This window comes from Ictidomys tridecemlineatus, chromosome 15, assembly GCF_052094955.1.
Source record: "Ictidomys tridecemlineatus isolate mIctTri1 chromosome 15, mIctTri1.hap1, whole genome shotgun sequence".
Lineage (NCBI taxonomy): Eukaryota > Metazoa > Chordata > Mammalia > Rodentia > Sciuridae > Ictidomys > Ictidomys tridecemlineatus.
The window spans coordinates 39,097,476-39,117,460 of record NC_135491.1 but is presented as its reverse complement, the minus strand read 5'-3'; the positions used below and the strand labels follow the sequence as shown (position 1 = coordinate 39,117,460).

The 19,985-nt window shown below is 33.8% G+C and overlaps 1 protein-coding gene across 5 annotated transcripts in view; it reads left to right on the top strand.

The window, feature by feature from the left end:
- Cdh8 (cadherin 8) overlaps positions 1-19,985 on the top strand; it is a 350,701-nt gene that overhangs the window by 281,850 nt on the left and 48,866 nt on the right. For 4 of the 5 annotated variants that reach the window (XM_013365564.4, XM_040279039.2, XM_005318256.5 and 1 more), the window contains exon 10: positions 5,292-5,409. In XM_013365564.4, coding sequence (XP_013221018.1) covers positions 5,292-5,409 — 118 coding nt within the window. Of the gene's footprint in view, positions 1-5,291; positions 5,410-12,770; positions 12,982-19,985 lie in introns of those variants that run through there. The other variant, XM_040279041.2, reaches the window with a different exon arrangement.

Here is a 19,985-nt window from a genome sequence, read left to right as displayed (position 1 = left end):
AAATGGGTAGGAAAAGAAAAACCTGGCTAGAGACTGGATTGCTGTGCAAATTATCCAAAACATTCTGGCAATGTCCTCTAAATGAAGAGGAACTGGGACTGTGTTCAAACTACTTTGTCCAGTTTTGAAATAATTGTGGATAAATCGGCCATTGTGTAGATTTCCATATAATCTCTGAAATGCTTCTATTTCCTCTTTCTCAATTAACCTTCATTGTTAAAACTTGATTTTCTATTTCCAAAGACACCATTTTTTTTTTTTAGGAATTAGCTCTCATCCTACTTTATTTTACTTCATTTAGTTATGGGCACCACAGACAACCTGATAAAAGCCACTTAATTTCCCCCTTATATGTAAATATGTAAATATCTTTACGCAGTTTCACTTTCATGTTGGCAACTGTAAGACACATGAAGCTCATCTGTGGAGCTGTCCTTCTTTCCCACCATGGAAAATATTGATCTAGGAAATAGACAGTACCATTTCAGGAAAATTTATATGGATAATCAGACATTAACTGGAAAAAATAAGAGAGTTAATAGAAAAGTTTAAATTATGCTATCCCTTCTGCACCAACTTTGACATCCCCTTCTTTTTTATTGACCCATTTATATCACTTTCCAATTCACAACACTGCAGGATTTTCAGAAAAGTAAAATTAGGTTTTACCTGAGAAGGAAACAGGGTGCTTCAATTGCATGTTCAATTGTATGGCTATCATTTTGGAGTCTTCCAGAACAATTGATATATGTTTCCAAAGCCTTGAAAAATATTCCAAAAGTTGTGACAGATGAGTGCTCACTGACCTCATCCACACTTAGGGAAACTCATGAGTTCTAAATATTCACTTGTTGTGATTTTGCCAATCAGAATTAATAGGGAACATGAGCCCCAAAGATATATTAGTCATTTTTACACATTCTCCAAAATATTGAAAGCTCAACTCTCATTTAATAGAAAGGTATGAACAGCATGTAAGAACATCAGCAAGATTTTGAGTTAATATTGGAAAGGAGGAATGTAAGAAATTTGTAATCAGGCATATCTGGGATGAGAAATTATATATAATGTTTTTGATGCATTAGGATGCTGATATGTCTCTGAATGCCTACTTCTCAAGGCATTGAGAGGAATGGTAAGAATGTGAAATATGTGTACCATCATTTATTTATTGATCCATCATTAACTCATTTAACCAATACTTATTAAGTAGTTGCCATGTGCCAGACATTGTTCTAGGAGTAGCTCTAAGAGATCCCAAGATGTCATCATGCTGGTTAACAGATCAGATCACCAGAAATGGATTGTTGCCTGCTTGTCTTTTCACAAGTTATTAATGGCAGGGATACTCTACTACTACTAAGTGTTTCTGAGATCATGTAAAATAGTCCAGAAAGGTTTAGCAACACTGTTAATAAAAACAACCTGATGTAGATTGGAATTAAAAATTACAAGAATATTTTTAGAGTGTCAGATTTATGCTCTGATATACAACTTTTAACTTTTCTTCGGTTTCTTGCCTTGGTGAGGTGTTTTATTTCAAATCAATAGTCTCAAGAAATAAAACAGAGTCAGCCAGTCATGATGGTGCGCACCTATTATTCCAGTGGCTCAGGAGGCTGAGGCAGGATGATGGCAAGGTTGAGGCCAACCTAGTGAGACTCAGCCTCAGCAACTTAGTGAGACCCTGCCTCAAAAATAAAATAGTATAATAATAATAATAATAATAATAATAATAATAATAATAATAATAATAAAGAAGGACTGGAACTGTGTCACTCAGTGGTTAACCATTCCTGGGATTAAATCCCTGGTACCCCCCCCCACCAAATAAGAAAAAGAAAGAAAGAAAGAAAACTAAAAGTCAGCTCCCATTGAAATTTAAGCACAACCTGGAATTCATTTCCTCATACTGACATCCCAGATATGCTTTTTTTCCCTCCTGATACAGTTATATATTTTACTTTTAGCTTCCCCTGAAATTCAATAGATTTCACAATAAATTATTAAACATCAGATGTGTCAGTTGCATCCTAACTTTTATGAATAAAAGGGAAACATTTAAATGGAAAGTTAAATGCATATTCCTAAAAATCTATAACCTCCACAGAAATTCTGACATTATTCCCATGAGATAGCTCTTTAATTATTTTAAAAATCAACTGAGGTCATAGTAGCTCAGGGGTGGAATGATGCACTTTTCATTTGCCATCTAGTGCGCCTATGCAATATGCCTCTCTGGAGGAGCACAACTTTGAATAAATCTGTTTTTCCTTTTCTTCTACTGTTTAAAGTTAAGTGTATTCAAATGTTATTACATCAATGAAAACTTCAGCCTCATTAATATGGGTCTCTTAATGCATTTTAATGGCACAAAGTCCTTCAAATGATCTACTGGACATCTAATATTAGATAAAATGCCCAGGCAGGGGCTATCTGCATTAAAATAAAATGAAGTGTCAAACATGGTTTAACCCAAAATCTTAACCACAGCCAGTTTGAGGGATATTTGAAATAGGATTTAAAGATTTACCATTTTACCATTTTAACCACTTTCTTATCAACACATCATGCACTAAGTTTAATATATGTTTAATGATACAAACTTACTCAATAATTATGTGGGTTGTGTGAACACCATTCGTTTTCCTTGACTCAAAACTGTGGTTCTTGGATGTAAACGTGTACTTGATTCACAGAAAAGGTTGTTGACCCTTCAGATTCTCAAGCCATATTCTGAAACTTTCTGGTTCAGTAATTCTAGAATGAGGAAGAAGAAATTGCATACTTAATAAATTCCTGATTTACATAAATGATGGGGGGAAGCCATATTCCATATTCTGGTGGGAGTTCAGTTCAAATTTTCTAAGCTGTGTGGTTTGCAGGCAATTGTACTCCTTTTCTGCAGGTAAGCTAAATTACTGCATGCTTTGGGGGGTCATGTTGGCTCTGCTTATGAAATAAATTTCATGTTGATGCATTCCAGCATGCATGAGCTTCACATGCAGATTACTTACAAATATATTAATGGTATTTACTTTTCCCACTAATTATAAACAGGAATGCATTTAATTATGAGTGAAGTCCATCCGAGAATTCCTAGAAACCTTTTCTTCTTTGTGTTTATTCTTCTCGTGAACCATATGCTTCAGAAGTTAACTTCTGCAACACCTGGGAATAAAATTTTGTGCAGAGAAGATTGAGTAAATGGGAGAGGGGCTGCTGAAACCACTGTGGTCACAGGAAGACTCTTGCCATTTTCTTCACTCTGGAATATGAAAATCCACACCGATGATCTTAAATGAAGGGGCCAATACATATTTTTCTGTTCAATATTTGTATATTCATGTTGTCTAAAAGAGTTACCTGTATTCCACATCATCTTCCCCTTTCACATCCATTCATGCTTATTTTTAACAAAACGAAAACCCCAGGGCCTCTCTCTGCCCTTAAATGTCAAGGCAAATGTGCTATGTGTTTAGCTACAGCAAATACAATTTTGTTCTCCTCTAAAATGATTGAATGGGATCTCTAAATATCATCAGTTATTTCACTTATCACAGTGCCATGTCATCAATAAATACTAATGACCATAATAAAAATAATAATGATGATGACCAGCACTTCATTAAATATCTCATAGGAATGAAGCAGTAGGTGTCAAGAGAGTAATGTGAATTTACATCAGTAATTTAAAGAACCCTTTGAGAAAATGTATTTTTTCTATTTTAGGCTTACAAACCATATTGAATTTCAGAAAGAGTTAACTCCTTCAAAGATACACAAAGAGTCACACGTAAAACTCGGAATTCTATCTAGAAAGTTTACCAAAGTCCTTTCTCTGAATCGCTATATCACTGACTTAACCACTAAATATATTTTGGGGTATTTTACGTTATAGTATCACGATATTTAAACATAAAGAAAGAATATATTTCCATTAAAAAGTGCAAAAATTGAATTAAGAGAAGTTATTTTATTTTTATATTTAGGGTATTTCCAATCATATAATATGTGTTTGATATAATGCAAAATGGCATGACTATTGAAAGTTCTGAAATTGGGGTTCTCACCTTTGTGCAGGTTGTAAGTTACAAGGCAGTAACTACCATTTTACAAAATGAAATGATCCATTTTTTCACTTTAACTTACAAAATTCAATAGAACATAAATGTCCAAACAGGCATAATATATTTGGCATGATTTTTACATACTCAAAATGTCATAAAATTGAGCAAATTTCACTGTTAACTATTTTTTTAAATTCTAAATCTATGATCACCTTGGCTGCTAGGCTTCATCAGCATTTTTTACAGACTTTATAATTATAGTTGTTTACTGTAAACATTGGCCTTTTGTGGAATTCATTTCATAGCTTTTTACAACCGACCACAATGAAAATTCTACACGAGATGCTGATGACAATAGAAGCATAAATGTCAGAGGTAATAGAAATATAAGCTATACTTTTATTATATTAGCTCTTGCCCAGTTTCCCATTAAAGTAATAAATATCATAAAATCATACATACAAAGACACATCTCTGACATCCAAAGAAATAACTTAGCATAAAGTTAATGTAGCTTTGCAAATGAAACAAGTACATTCTGTAGGCACCAATTCCAAGTATCCGTATCTATCCAAACAGTTCTCTGCACAGTGGTAATTCTTCTAATCCCTATAATTTATTCATCTCAGGATACACTCCAAAGCATTGTTTGCATATGTTATCCACTAGCTTTAAAAGCAGTATTCATTATTGGGAGGGAACAGATGCAACTCATCAGAAAGGTTTGTTGCAGTGATGTTTGTGTGGCAGAACTCTCTATTTGGCAAACACTTGTAACCTGATGAACAAAATGAAAGAAGAGTCGTCGTAAGAACTCAGAATTTAAGTCCTTTACCTCTAAGATCCTCCCAAGAGCCACACTGCAATCACTGTAACAATTCCAAGTCTCATTCTAGATGCCCGTAAGTACTCAAATTGGAAAGAAACCTGTAATTGCCCAGTGGAATTTTCAAATACACTTAACTTTGCTATTTCAAGCCACAGACTCCAAAGGACATGACAGTAATGCTCTTAATTTTCATCAACTTATCAAAGCTGAGGTTTTAAAGTGATGAATTTTTCTCCTTATTCTTGGCACCAACCATCCATGACAATTTAGAAAGCTGAAAAGAAGTGTTTGGGCCAAAGCATCAGACCACAAAAGGGATATCACTAGGGGTTTAACGACAGTAGGAGTCCTGCGATGTGATCAGAAATACTGATGTGAATTTTATGTTACAGGTCATTCAAACAGTGAGTGCCATGGACAAAGATGATCCCAAAAATGGACATTATTTCTTATACAGTCTCCTGCCAGAGATGGTCAACAATCCAAATTTTACCATCAAGAAAAATGAAGGTAAATGTATAAGCTTTGTGAAACACGGTAGAGCATAAATTGTAAGATAGGATGTGCTTTCCTAATAGAACTGAAGAATATCATTAAAATAATTGTTTTCATTCCAAGAGCTTTTGAAATCCAGTTTGTTAGGCTAATACCATGGTAATTACATCACTTCCCCTTTTCAATGTCGAAACAATAGATAAGAAAATTGTTAATGTGGAAATTAATTTTATCCCAGGGAATACTTCAATCACCTTACTTTAAAAATGAGGAGTCAAATTTAACCCCTGTGAAAGCTTCTGGGAACTTTGAGATACTGAGATATCTGCCAGAGCAGGAACTGGCTTGCACTTTGCAGTTGTTAAGTTTTAATTGAATGTTTACCAAGTCTTTAGGGAAAGTCTATTCTAATTTTGCCTGGTTTGTGAGTACACATTAGAGGTATTTGTTTTAAGCCTGTTCTGACTTTAATAATAGCAATTAGATCAGAAAATCCTTCTTGAAGGACACTTTTGTCAGTATAATTTTTTGAACTAATATAAACTGATTTTATTGTTAAATCTCTCAGTCACAGAGAATATTTAACCTATTTTGTTATGTTTTGAGGACACAATGTGGATTATAATTTCCCTTAGTATGGTTTATTACATACGGAGACCTTAAATCTTTTTTCAGAAATGTCTATTTCATCTGTATATTATCATTTCCTAATCTCTTATACATTTAACAAGGATTTTTTAACTCAGGTTTGATGAAAATGTATTTATCTTAGATTTAGTTGTTTTAAAACAATTAGCAAAATACAAGTATTCTCACAGACTTTTTATAGGTATTTTTTAATTTCTGAATGAGTCTTAATTTGGTTCACAGTATCTGATGGCATTATTTGCTATATTCTATTTAAAGGAGGTAAGGAATTTTGGAAGAATTAGTTTATGAAATAAAATAAGATTTTAGAGCTTGGGTTAAATATATTATAGCCTGGACTTTTAACAGAATGTTCCTTAGTTCTTTGAGAATGCTTTGATAAATGTAGATGCAGCACAGAAAAGTAATTGAGAAGTTGTAATGTGGATGTTACTCACTTACCTGGCTTCCACGATTATGAACACTAAAGTGAGGAAATCATATTTTCCCTCTTCACAAATAGACTGCTAATTTGTTAGGAACTGTAACCTAAGACCAAGTTTTTGCTCCTTATTAATAATGCCTTGATTTCTCTTTTATGAATGTTATGTGAACGTGTTGGAGACAACAGCCCCATCAGAATCCCCAAACTGAGCTGAAAGTTGTGTTTAAGTGTGGCCCATGCTTATTTTGAGTATGAACTACTTAGTATTTGGAATTAATTTTTAGTATTAAATTCCTTACATTTTTAGGTAAGATGTTTTCCCATTCCAAATAGTAAAGAGTTTCTAGGTGTTTTTTGTCCATCTGATGATTCCAAATATGCTTGTTGTAGGTTTGGCTCTGGAAAGCACTGCAAATACAGTATTGGGTGAATGGGAAAATATTATTTGGTATCATGAGGAGTGTAACTTTGACTTGCACTGAACTTGGCTTAGTATTTTTGAATAGGAAAACATGCAGTCCCCAGTGAAAGAATTCCATGTGTGTTCTCTAATTTAAACAAAGGGGAATGAAGGGAAGGGAAGGGAGGATAGGAATAGGAAAGACAATAGAATGAATCTGATGTGACTTTCCTAAGCTCATATATGAAAATGAATACACAAACAGCGTAAATCCACATCATGTATAACTACAAGAAAAGAAAGTTATATACAGGTATATATAATATGTCAAAATATACTCTACTGTCATGATATCTAAAAAGAACAAATAAAAATTTTAAAAAAAATTGTAGAAAATAAAATGGTATAACAGAAAATTTTCTTTGACCATATCACGCATTTTAATAAATCACACAATAGAGTATTTAAAGCTATGTAGATTATATGTTATTTTGAAACTAGAAACTAGAAGCTATAATTTTAGCCTATCTAATAAGTTTTCCTTTTATCTTTGTAAATTTTCAAAATAAAAGAAGTAGGGTATTGCAAACTGAATCAAGATTGAAAGGACACTCTGCTCTATGTGCATAATTATTTGTTTTAAATTATGTGTTCATTTGTTTTGCAAAGAGTGACCATATAATTTATAATTCCAACTGTGACTTTTTTTTCAAGCAAAAGGGGTTGCCATTTATATTTATGTCTAGGAAACACCATAAACCAAAACTGTCTTGTAAGTACATATGTTTACCGTGATTTTGGATTTAGGATCCAAATATTCAACATCTCCTCATAGAATAAATCATGAGCCCACAGGTCTTTGGAATAGATATGTAAAGTTTACCTAGATCAGAAATTTATGAGTTTTGCTCCATAGACCATGCTTCTTGACTATGTGCATAGAAACTAAGTAATAGAGTTTGTCTAACTTAAAACATTGTTATAGGTAAACAGATAGCCAGATAGTCCCTGGGCCTGTTGCCAATCCATTGTTAATGATGGGAAAAAATAAAAACAACTTTAAAAAGAATCAAAATAATAGACTTACTTCTGCAGTATATTTTATGTTGGAAACATTAAGAGATGAATAAAATGGTATAATCCTATTAGAAATTGATTATTATTAAGATGAATTTTAAAAAGGTCTATATGGACATTTAAATGAGCAATGTCTCTCACTGAGACCATTATGAGTTCTAAGTTTCAGCCCACTAGGACAATATTAAGATTCAGAGATATCCAGTATATTCAGATTCATAATTAATGGGTGGATTATTCACCTATTTAATTTGATCTTCATGGGAGATAGTTTCAGCACTTAATATTTTCTAAGTAACTTGCAGCCACGACTTTCAACTCAAAATTCTTTTGAAATTTCTTCTCTTTCATATAGATTGATGATAATGAATTTTCAGGTAACTAATTCATAATCAAAGACAAAACAGAGACATGAGGTGGGAGGGAAAGGGAGAGAAAAAGGGAAATTGCATGGAAATGGAGGGAGACCCTCATTGTTATACAAAATTACATATAAGAGGTTGTGAGGGGAATGGGAAAATAAACAAGGAATGCAATGAATTACAGTAGATGGGGTAGAGAGAGAAGATGGGAGGGGAGAGGAGGGGGGATAGTAGAGGATAGGAAAGGTAGCAGAATACAACAGTTACTAATAGGGCATTATGTAAAAATGTGGATGTGTAACCGATGTGATTCTGCAATCTGTACTTGAGGTAAAAATGGGAGTTCATAACTCACTTGAATCTCATATATGAAATATGATATGTCAAGAGCTTTGTAATGTTTTGAACAACCAATTAAAAAAAAAGCTCATAAGGAGGATTTTACAGAAGCAAAGTCAGTCAGGCTCTTTGATAGACCAACCAGACAATCAAAATATTCAAACTTTGTTGGCTAGTAATGAATTTACATTAAAAAAATGAGACAGAAATGAACTCTCTCTTGTATCTGAAACAATTGATTTCACAGACAATTCTCTGCAATAGTAGGAAAGCAACCTTCAATATGGTTAAAGGTAAAAGTAAAGGTCAAAAATATGATGAATCATTTTCATCCCATGTACACACTTAAAAAAAATCAGAGCACCTTGAATTTTCTAATTATATAGCTTGGACATTGGTCTCTTCATCTTCTAGTTGGGTGAATTTATAAACAAAGGCTTTTGCTGACCATATTTCAGTATTGGCTTCCATTCTAACTGTGTAAATGGAAAATACCCAACAATTCAATATAATAAGACAGGGAAGATAAATGGTCCTTTTCTTGCTTGCAGGAAATTTGAGGTTTGCAGAAAACTCCTCTGATCTAGCCTGGACATTGTAGGTAAATTTTTTTGATGGGAATTGCCAGAATACATCTGGTAAAATGGGAGTGTGCATGGTTCATACTAAAATGTTGGAATCGTGTGTAAGAAAATGAGTAGGAACATAAAGCTGTGCCTCTAAGGAGTGCCAGTGGGAAGGAGAGATATTGACAATAAAGTGACACTCAGTTATATATTTTTATGCTTAAAGGAAAAAAAAAGCAAGGGAACCATAGTACCTTATGATACTGATTTTTCTCCTTGATAAAAATTTGCCTGAAATCTTTTTGATAAGAAACTCATTCTAAAGACAGAATTTTGATAATTAATCTGAATACTCTAGATGCTGACTAGAACTTCACAGTGAATGTGCTGTGTATTATCTCAATGTCTATAATGTGGCTCCCTCTTCAGAGTATAATTCATGCTTTATCCTAAGAATTTCCATCTCAACTAAATATCCCACTTTGAATGGTATATGGTTGTTTTTGTTTTTGTTTTTTAGTTTGTATCCTGTAGAAGCATTCCTTGTAAGAACACTCTGACTATAAGCAAAGTATATCATCCTCAGTTTTCTCATCTATAGCATCAGGTTAACAATATACCTACTTTCCTCTTAGGAGTACTCTGATGAATATGTATAAACCAGGACTTAGACATCTCTTAGCATAGAGAAAACCACTTATCAATAAATGGGAGAAGATTATCTTTACATGAGTCCATTAATTCATAACTTCTCATGTTATGCCGTATCTCCTCTGGCAAGTCATTCTCAAACAGTTCTATTTGAAGCTTTTATTCTATAGATTTTTTTAAATGTGTAGTGACTTCAAAAGGGGTCTCATCAATACTTCAGAAGACATTTACCTCAAGTAGAAGGCATTGCAAGAAATCTTCCTATGTAGTACTGTAATGCATTACAGTGCAAAGAGTATTATAATAGACAAAAAGTAAAAACAGAGGGGGAAATGAAGGAGGAAGAATGGAAACAGTGAAAATACCCACCAACCACAGAAATAGCTGTGGGTTTTCTGGATCTGGTTTTGAATTGAAGACTATCTTTCAATATTTTTCCCCAATTCTCCTTGCTAAAATGAGACTCCAGCTTTCTCCACACTGTGGTTAACCCCAGCTTCCAACTTGTTAGGATCCGTTTTAATTCTAACACATGAAGTTGTGGGGATCATTACTGTGTGGGAACCATTTTGCATAGGCTTGACTATTACAGACAGATTTTCCTTGTACTTTCGACTACTGTTAGCTTATCTCAGACTTCTCTAGTAAAAGAAAAATAAAAATAAATCCGTTGCCTGAAAATGGAATGAATCTACCTTGCCCAACACAATGAGAGCTGACCCTCTTTCTCCTTCTAAGTCCTTAGGACTCCTCATATTCAGGCCGAAGGTGTCAAGGTGGACAAATACTTCTTGCCTCTTCTCTCTGCCTTAATCTTGCTCTATCCTTCCAGGCTGAATTGTACCTGAAAGTCCTTGTTGCTGATCCACAGGGCAAAGAGGTCACCTTGGTAAGCCAGCTGTGCTCTTTCTGGCTACCTCAGCCCTGCTTGAGTTCTCCTCTTACTATAGATGCTTTGAAGCAAAGACGGGACTTTCCTAAATAATTTTTTTTTCCTTAGTAGCCTTAATAAAAGTCCCAGTCACTCAGCTCCCGCAGATCTGTTGTTATTGGGTTTCCCGGGCAACCACAGCCGAAATATGCTTAACTGAGTATGATAAAGAATACTTAACGTATGTTCTTTCTTTGCATGATGGAAAAAAAAAAAAAAGAGTGGACTTTCTCACAGCAAAACAACACAGCACCCAACACCAACTGTAAGAGTTTTCCAACTAAATTTCAGCTCTTGCCTATATGAAGCATGGCACTTTCCCTCAAAGTTGAATAATTAAAGGTAGCACCCAATTTATATCAGACAGGAAGTCCAACGGATCCCAGATACGTGGGATGACATAATACATACATGATCCAAAATATTTCTGCCTTAGTAATTCATTGTATGTGCTTGCAGCAATGTGCTGTGGATAAAAACCCATTTATGTTTCATTTTGTTGCATAAGCCATAATTAAGGGCAAGCTATGAAAAATAGATCTGTACTTATACTTTCTAAGTTTTTTATGACTACATCAATAGGTTCAAAACCAAAGAATTTTTCTTTGCCTAGCCTCTTATTTCTTTTTAGTTTCTGTGGTTTTCTTTTCTTTTTTCTTTTTCAAATCATAGTGCAAAGGTACTTTTAGAAATGAAAAATTTCCTTTGCAAATATTGAGAATCCTAAAATTATTACTCTGGTCAGAAATAGTATTGCCCTTCGTATCTGTTTTTCCATGTGTTATGAGAGACAATTTAGTTCTGAGATTACTGACTACTGGGATATAATTTAGATACATATCATGGATTTATATGTTTGGTTGTCAAAATGCTATTCAGAGTTGTGAATTGGATCAGATCTTCTCTGTCAATTTGCTAGCAATCATTTCTGATCCTTACAGGGCATTCTAATTCTGAAGAGTTTTGAAAGAGAAAAAAAAACAAATAAGTTGGTACATGTTTGGTTATCTTAAAATTATCTTTGTTATTTTAAAGATATCTTAGTGCATAGGATCTTTCATTTGAGAAATTTGTTTACTGAGAATTTTGTTTCAAATCCTTGTAAAGAAAAATAGCAACATGGGGACCAAAGAAAAGCACTTTGAAAAATATTTTTCATTTAGCCAGACTTGTTTGCATCACTTTGTTATTTATGTCATTAAAAATGATGCTATTTACTGATTTATCATCTATTTCCAAGCATGAAAATAAGTCTTGGGATTTTGTGGGTGTCAAACAAACATGACTGTCCTTTGGAGAGCATAACCAAGGATTAAAATGGAATATGGAAACAAAATGAGCTGTCAGTCTATGCAAATTTTCCTCTTCTAAAAAAGTATTAAATGTAGTTGACAATCATTTCATCTGCTTTCACACAGAAGTTTGCATTTTGAATTAATGTGAGCACTTTATAGACACAACATTAGGCATACGTGACATTCTGTCTGGGGATGTGACCTGAATAACATTCAACAACTGCTTAGGATCAGTCAGTTTTTAAAGAAGTGGATAGAGAAGGCAGAGATATAATTTGGCAACACTAAAGGGGACACTTCACATAGATAAACATTAAAAATGTGGGATCTGGCGTGAATTAGAATGAAGGATAAAGGAGACTCTGTGGATTACTTGCTTCTTAGGAATATTTAGGGTTCATCTGATTAGGATCTTGTAAGAACAAGAACATTCACATGTGTGCGCACATGCACACACACACACACACACACACACACACACACACACACACCAAAAAAATAAATTAAATAATCTTGGACCTCTATCTTTAATGTAAAAACATTATTTACTTCCATATTGTTTTCAATAATAAAATATTAATGTAAGTGCAATAAAAATGGTACAGGGCTAAGTTCATTATCGAGTAAACTAGGGATACTCAACAAATACTAATTTTCTTCTCCTCTTTCTTTTTCTTCTACAGTTTTGTGAATGTCCTGAATCTTTTTCATCTCACCAATATAAAATATAAAAACTATTTATAAAGAAGTTGAAACAAGTTATTTGGGACATTAATAGCCATATGTTATTCTATGGTCCCTTATCTCCTGGGCCAGTGATTGATCATGTCTGCAAACACAGTCCATGTGTAAGGCACAGAGAAAGTGAAATGCAAAAAAGGAATATTTGTATTAGGCCATTCTTTGAGTATAACTCTCATTAAAGTGAAATAATAAAAAATAAAAATGAAAAGTACCTAAAATTTGTGGTTTCCATAGGATTAGAGACAAAGTACATATTTTACATATTGACAAATGGGATATTTTAAAAGAGACTTGATAATAACAAAAGTTTCAAATGAGGAGTACCTTAGTAAAGAGCTACCTTATGAGGGTCTTGCATGCTAAGTACAGAACTTGAAACATGCAAAATTTAAAAAAATAGAGCAATGGAGATAGATGTCTGCTTCCCCGACTTTTTCCATCACTCTCTCTGATTTTGTATACTTACTCCATCTACACCTAGACCTTGCCTTCAATATGCCAAACTAGTTGTACTTTTTAATTTCATCACCCTTCTCTTCCTCTGAAAGGCACATCCTCCATTCTCTCCCTTCTTTACCTGGCTAATTTCCAACCATTTATAAAAACTCAAGTAAAAGTTCCATTCACCTTGAAGCAGAACAAGTGGGGGTGGTTAACTATTGCTGTGAAGTTTGTGTTCTGCTTTTCTCTGCAGTGCAGTGAGGTCCAGGTCTGCCAAAGCAGACATGAATCAAGGAATGTCTCCTCCACTGTCCTCAGAGTTATTAATAATAGATTGAATCTTTATTCACTTATTCATTCATTCAATACCAATTTATTTATTGTCTACCATGTGCCAGATACTACCCTGGGAATTGGCACTAAAGCAGCAAATAAAATAGACACTGCCTTCTCCCTCCAGTACTGTGTATTTTTGTTCTCCTCAGGACTCCGTTTTGAATACCAATTTGAATTCTCAGAGAGGAAACTATAATTTAACATGGATTTTCGTTGGATAGTGGAGGGATTTGTAGGCTGTCCTGCAAAAATACTATAATTTAGGGTTGAATGATCACAGATTCTAAGTCCTGTGCTGCCCTAAACAAAGTTCACTCTTGGACCTTACCTGATTTGCAAACATGGACTTATATAAGGATGAGTGAAGCTGGCATTGATCCCATCACTTCATCTTTAGGAAGTTTTGGACAGATAGAGTGGCGCTATACATCTACATGAGCAGCCAACACTCTGTCTCTCTGAATTTCATATTAGTGCCTTGTTATTAGTGAGCTCAGATGAAATATGTTGACCCAGCCTATTCAATGCATTGATAGTTGCAAGGTCAAAGGATGTTGGTGAGCCCTTTCCAAATGCACAGTGATCCACAGGTGTGTAAAGGCTGATGATTCAATTTTGTAGGCTCATTACAATCTATCATAGTTTTAATTCAAGTGACATTACATATAGTGTGTGTTTTTTGTGGCTCCTATGCATGATTATTTCAGAAACCTGTCATTAAATGAGGACTTAGCAGACTTTTAGTGTATTATACTTACTGAGACCACCTGGCCACTGGAGGGTGATATTGCATACCTTTCTGGGCATAATAAAGGGCTCTCGTTATCCTTGGACCTTTCTGGGTTACTCATTGCTTTTGCTTTCATCCTAGTATTAGATTGCCTACTAGAATTTCCTTCCCGTATTGCTTGAGTAAATTATTCTCAGCCCTTTGAGGCTGTTTATCTTAGGGTGGTTTGAAAAAATGGGATACTGTACCTGGCAGGATGAATACAACCATCCTTCTCTGACTGCATTCTTTCATTTGGCTTGTCAAAGCTAGTTCCATCAATGGCATATGGACTTACTCCTGCCCCACCTTAACCCCTGGACTTCAGATCCCTCTCATCCTAATGGAATGGATTACTGCTGGAGAGCCAAGGGCTCATGTAGTATAACAGTGAATGTGCAAACTTCTGGTATTAGAAGAAATATTACAGACTGAAATCAGAGAATTCCTGGGTCCACCAATTAATAGATAGGAAGGACTTGGATAAGGATTGGATAAGACTTTCTTGAATAGACTGTAAAGATTTGAGAATGTTAATACAAAATTGCTGCTAACAAATGAAAGACTGCATTAGTGTCAAGGGGAGTACCTATAATTTGTGTGGTAATTGATGGATTTTCTGTTATCAGCCTTCAAAAGAATGCATATGGAAATAATCTTCACACTAGAAGTCACGGTATAAAATCTCCACGTTAATAGGTTACATAGTATTCTCAAAAGAGGTCCTGCTACAATATTGTCATTTCTTTTTCTCAGTATGTTTTGGCAGAGTACTAGACATTAAAGAATAAAATTATTCTCATATACTGAAAGAACTTACTAAACATACAGCAGTTGATTCTATTACTTTAGAATTTGGTAGTATTATATGTCTGCTAGAAGGCTAGAGGCAAGGAAATATAAGAATCCTGTGAACATATTTAATAATTTGATTCATTTGATTTATCAGGAAGATAGCTCAGAGAAACAAGGCTCAATGAACTTCTGTATGAATAAGAAGAGGCTCTATGTCCGGCACAGTTAAGGGAGAATAGTCATTTTTTTTTTTTTTTTAGGTAGTTCACTTAAAAGGAAAAAAAAAACATAGAATGGTAAAAATATTTTTTTTAAGAGAGAGTGAGGGGGGGAGAGAGAGAGAGAGAGAGAGAGAGAGAGAGAGAGAGAGAGAGAGAGAGAGAGAATTTTTTAATATTTATTTCTTAGTTCTCGGCGGACACAACATCTTTGTTGGTATGTGGTGCTGAGGATCGAACCCGGGCCGCACGCATGCCAGGCGAGCGCGCTACCGCCTGAGCCACATTCCCAGCCCAGTAAAAATATTTTTTAAAAAAATGTTCTATGAAACATTTCATGAAGAGCCATAAACTCTGTGAGCATAAAACTTCATTTGGTTCCCAAAAGGAAATTAATGAGATACTTCTTGGTATTTTGACTATATTGCTCCTTCTCTTGATGTCTTCATCATAAGAAATGTGTCCTACACATTTAAGAGGCTTTTACATACACATACAGTTTAATACAGAGACTGAGAAGTTCATGGATATAAACACGTATTATGTACATCATTAGTACATGTGAAAAAGTTTTGTCAGTGCATAGCTTCAAATGTTAAAAAGTTAAAAATAGCTTTGGCTGTGCTCTGAGACATTGTATGAGTCAACATGAAACTTGATTTTGTTATAAATGTTCATAGGCTGAAGTTCAACAAAGAAATTTCAGAGTGGTTAAGAAACAATTATCTAAAATTCATTATCTTTTTTTCCTCAATGTAAAAAATCCCTAAAATATAAACTGGTAATTACATAGAGGTCACATTATGTTTGGGTAGGGCAGAAATGGGAAAAACTACCCCTCTATATTAATTCTAGTGTAACATTTTTCTCTTCTTAAAATAAGTATGAATTCTAAAATGGATGTTTTCTTTTGCAAAAACTTTTTGTTCAAGGAATGACCTAGTTAACATTATATGCTGTAAAATGCAATTGCTTATAAAAGAACTATTTTTGAAAATGTAAAATATTATTACAGAGATTAGGAAACAAGTTTCCATTTGTGATTTCACATATCCACTTATGGTTTTATATAAGGATCTCATGGTTATTCTAAGACAAATATGCTGTATTTTACTCTGAATGGATTATTTGTCAAGATGGAAGAAAAAAAACAATGGAAAAATGCATGGGGCATCTATTTATTTCCGATGTTTTTACATTGTCTATCTCTATTTTACATATGAAGAAATTGAAGCTCAGATAGGTGAAATGACTTGCCAGGCAGGTGGCTAGTAAACTTCTAAAACTGCCTCTTCACAGTGTTGTAAAAACCTTCTAATTTATTCCTAGAAGACTGCTTGGTAACGCAGTTCATATTTTATTTTATGGTTTAAGCACAAACCATGCTTCCTTTTGGCATAGAAGCATATAGAAGGTAGAAGCCATTTGCTAAGAATTGAAGAAGAGATTGTCTCAATATTAGTTGAGGAAAAAATCCTGATAACTTCAAAAAAAGAAAGCAAAACAACCAAAATGATCTATTGCAGGTATTCTAATCTACAACAAATAATAATTATCATAAGTAGTACTTGGCGAAAACTTATTATATGCCAAGCATTTTTTTCAGTGTATCTAACTCTCACAATGGTCTTTGCAATTCATTACAATGATACCGAATCATTTACAATCAAATTATTTCTTCATTGCCCATACTTAGCAAAATAATAATAAATTTGTTCTTGGACTAATCAGTCTATTCAACCTAACTCAACTTTCCACTCTAAATTTAAGGAATATATAGAAATATCTGGATACAAAAATTATATTAAAAAAGAAAGATATGGGAAAAAATGAAAGCCATCAAAATTAAGACAAGAAATCAAAGTAGTGCCAACATGTGGAAGTACTACATAAACATCAATTATGTGTACACACACACACGTCTCTTTAAGTGGAGGAAATCTATTTATAAGAATTTTGGTTGGAAGGCCTATGGTAATCCTTTGTTTTAAAACCAAAGTGACCATTGCTCTTTAAAATTTAGTAATCAACCCTGCATGGGCAGCTTTTTTCCTCTTTGCATATCTTCCAAAGGATTAAAACTCACAGAAATAAATTAATGAAAGTTGCACAGGAAACAGTACTAAAAATTTTACAGGAGAAAACACTGTTTAATCCTATTGATATTTTGTTTATTCTACATTATTCTATTTTAATGTTCACATATACACATATACACATGAATCAGGACAAAAAGAACACAGATCTTTAGTGTTTTAAAATGAAAGTAAAGTGCACTAAATGGAAAGAAAAGCATTTAGAAATATTTACTATTTTCTGGAAATAGGACTTTTGTACCACTGTGATTCTGTATAAATAGTGTTTATATCTTCTAAATAATACAACCTTAAATTTAAGTGATTTAAATTTAAGGGCACAGAAATATGTGAGTCTTGACCTAGACCAATATTATAATTGTCTAGATATATTAGGAATATCATATTCAATTAGGAAAAAAATTAAAAATAGAGACTTCTGCTGATAATACGAAATATGGCTCCATATTCATATATAATTGTAGTATAGTGGGGTCATTTGTGATTGGGAAAGGTCAAACATTGTGGTCTGAAACTAAATTGGGCAAATATTTTTGCATTGTCCTGATCCAAAGCCCAAACTGTAATATCACCCTTTAAAATTAATGTCATCAATAAGATATTGTTAATGAAATACACCATTAATTTATATCCACTTGAGAATGAATAATGAGCCACTAAAATGTTGACAATTAATACAATATTTTGATCAACTTAACATATATAATATGTGCATATATATAAATAAATATATATATGTGTGTGTGTGTGTGTGTGTGTGTGTGTGTAAATATATCTTCAGTATCCCAGTAAAGTGAGCACATTTGCTTCTGAGCAAAACTGAAGGAAAAAATAAGAATATAAGTGCTGGGTCTTGTTTTTTCCATATAGAACATAGTTTTAGCATCAGAAAACTTCACTCTACAGGATTCTTCTTTCTCAGGAGTGTTGTGGCAGTGTGCAAATGGAAGAGTAAAAATGGAAAGTGGCAGAGACTTTTAGAATCATAATTCAAGGTAGACCTCATAAGAAGGAGAAAAGGAAGTTGTCTTCAAGTAGGAATACACTTAAGGCATTAAACTAGCTAAAGTATATATTAAATTGAAGTATATATTATATTATATTATTATATATTATATTATAATTATATTATATTACATTATTATTATATTATATTATATTAAAGTATATATTAAATTTCACATGCTGATTCCAAGAGGTCAGAATTCAAATCTGCAAGGGTAATATGGCAGTAGGAAATTCCAAAAAATAAAAAAACAACCAAACAAATAAAATCTCATGTTTTGGGATTGAAGTTATATCACCCATGATTCTTTCTCCAGAGAGTCACCCAGCTAAGGTGCATTGTTACATGGACTACATGTGGCTCCTTACAATAGCAAAATATGAAAGGGAAAAGGTGAGGTATTAGGAAAGTCATAAATTCTAGTAAGAGATACAGTATAACTCAGAAAATCAAAACCAAAACCTGGTCCTAGAGATTAACCAGAGATAGTACACAAACTATTGATTAATTCCTGAATCTTTGCCAACCCCACTATTTGGGGTCCATTAGATGTTGGGTTTACAGACGAAGAATATTCACATTGTTTTGCATCTGAGCCTGTTTACATACAGAATACATTCGTTTTTTTTTTCTCTTAGAGGACAAAGAGTTTTTTTTTTAATATTAGGAGAAAATTGGAGAAATATGAAAAAGCAAAAGCTGTCATAGCTATGATCCTACTAATTATGATCCCATGTGGATGTTGTCTTTTTTCAGGCTTCTGGTATACAGAAAAATTATTGGAGGTAAAAAATGATGAAAGAGAGCAGTGACAGATGTGATGACATAAGGCAAAGAAGCCATTTTCCACAGATCGGGTCCTGTCTTGGGCTCCACTGCTTGCTATTGGTCTATGATAAATTATTGGTCCTCTTCGCCTTAGTCTTTTCCCTTAAGAGGGATACATACAGGAATAACCGATAGCATTGCAAAGGGTACTAGAAAACAAACATACAAATAATTATATATGAGCTTCATAAATGGTCACTGTGATTAAAGAATGTGAGAGGCTGTTAAATGAGCAAATGCATTTAGTGTAACTTCACACAAAAGTGCTTTCTCTTAGAGACAATTAGATGGAGAGAGTTAATGCATTTACTAAAACTTCTTGCTTGTTTGTAGTAGAAACCCTGCTCAAATTATCTGCTCTATAAAGAGAAATGGACCCAAATAACAAAATGTCCAGAGTTTAAATGGCTTGTCTAATTACCACATCCAAGAACTCTTAAGTCTGCTGTATGGCACATCTTTTCCTATTCTACTTTCTGTCACCATGTGGGCTCTCTACATATTCTCTCCACAGGCTGGGAAAGAAAGCCCCCAGAGGGAGAAGTTCTGCATGAATCCCAAAGCTTGGAGTTTTGGAATAAAAAACCTTCTCTTTCTCAGATTCCATATCATTTCTTGGAAAATGGCCCATGTTTGGCACGTGACCCCACCGTGTCATTCTCTGT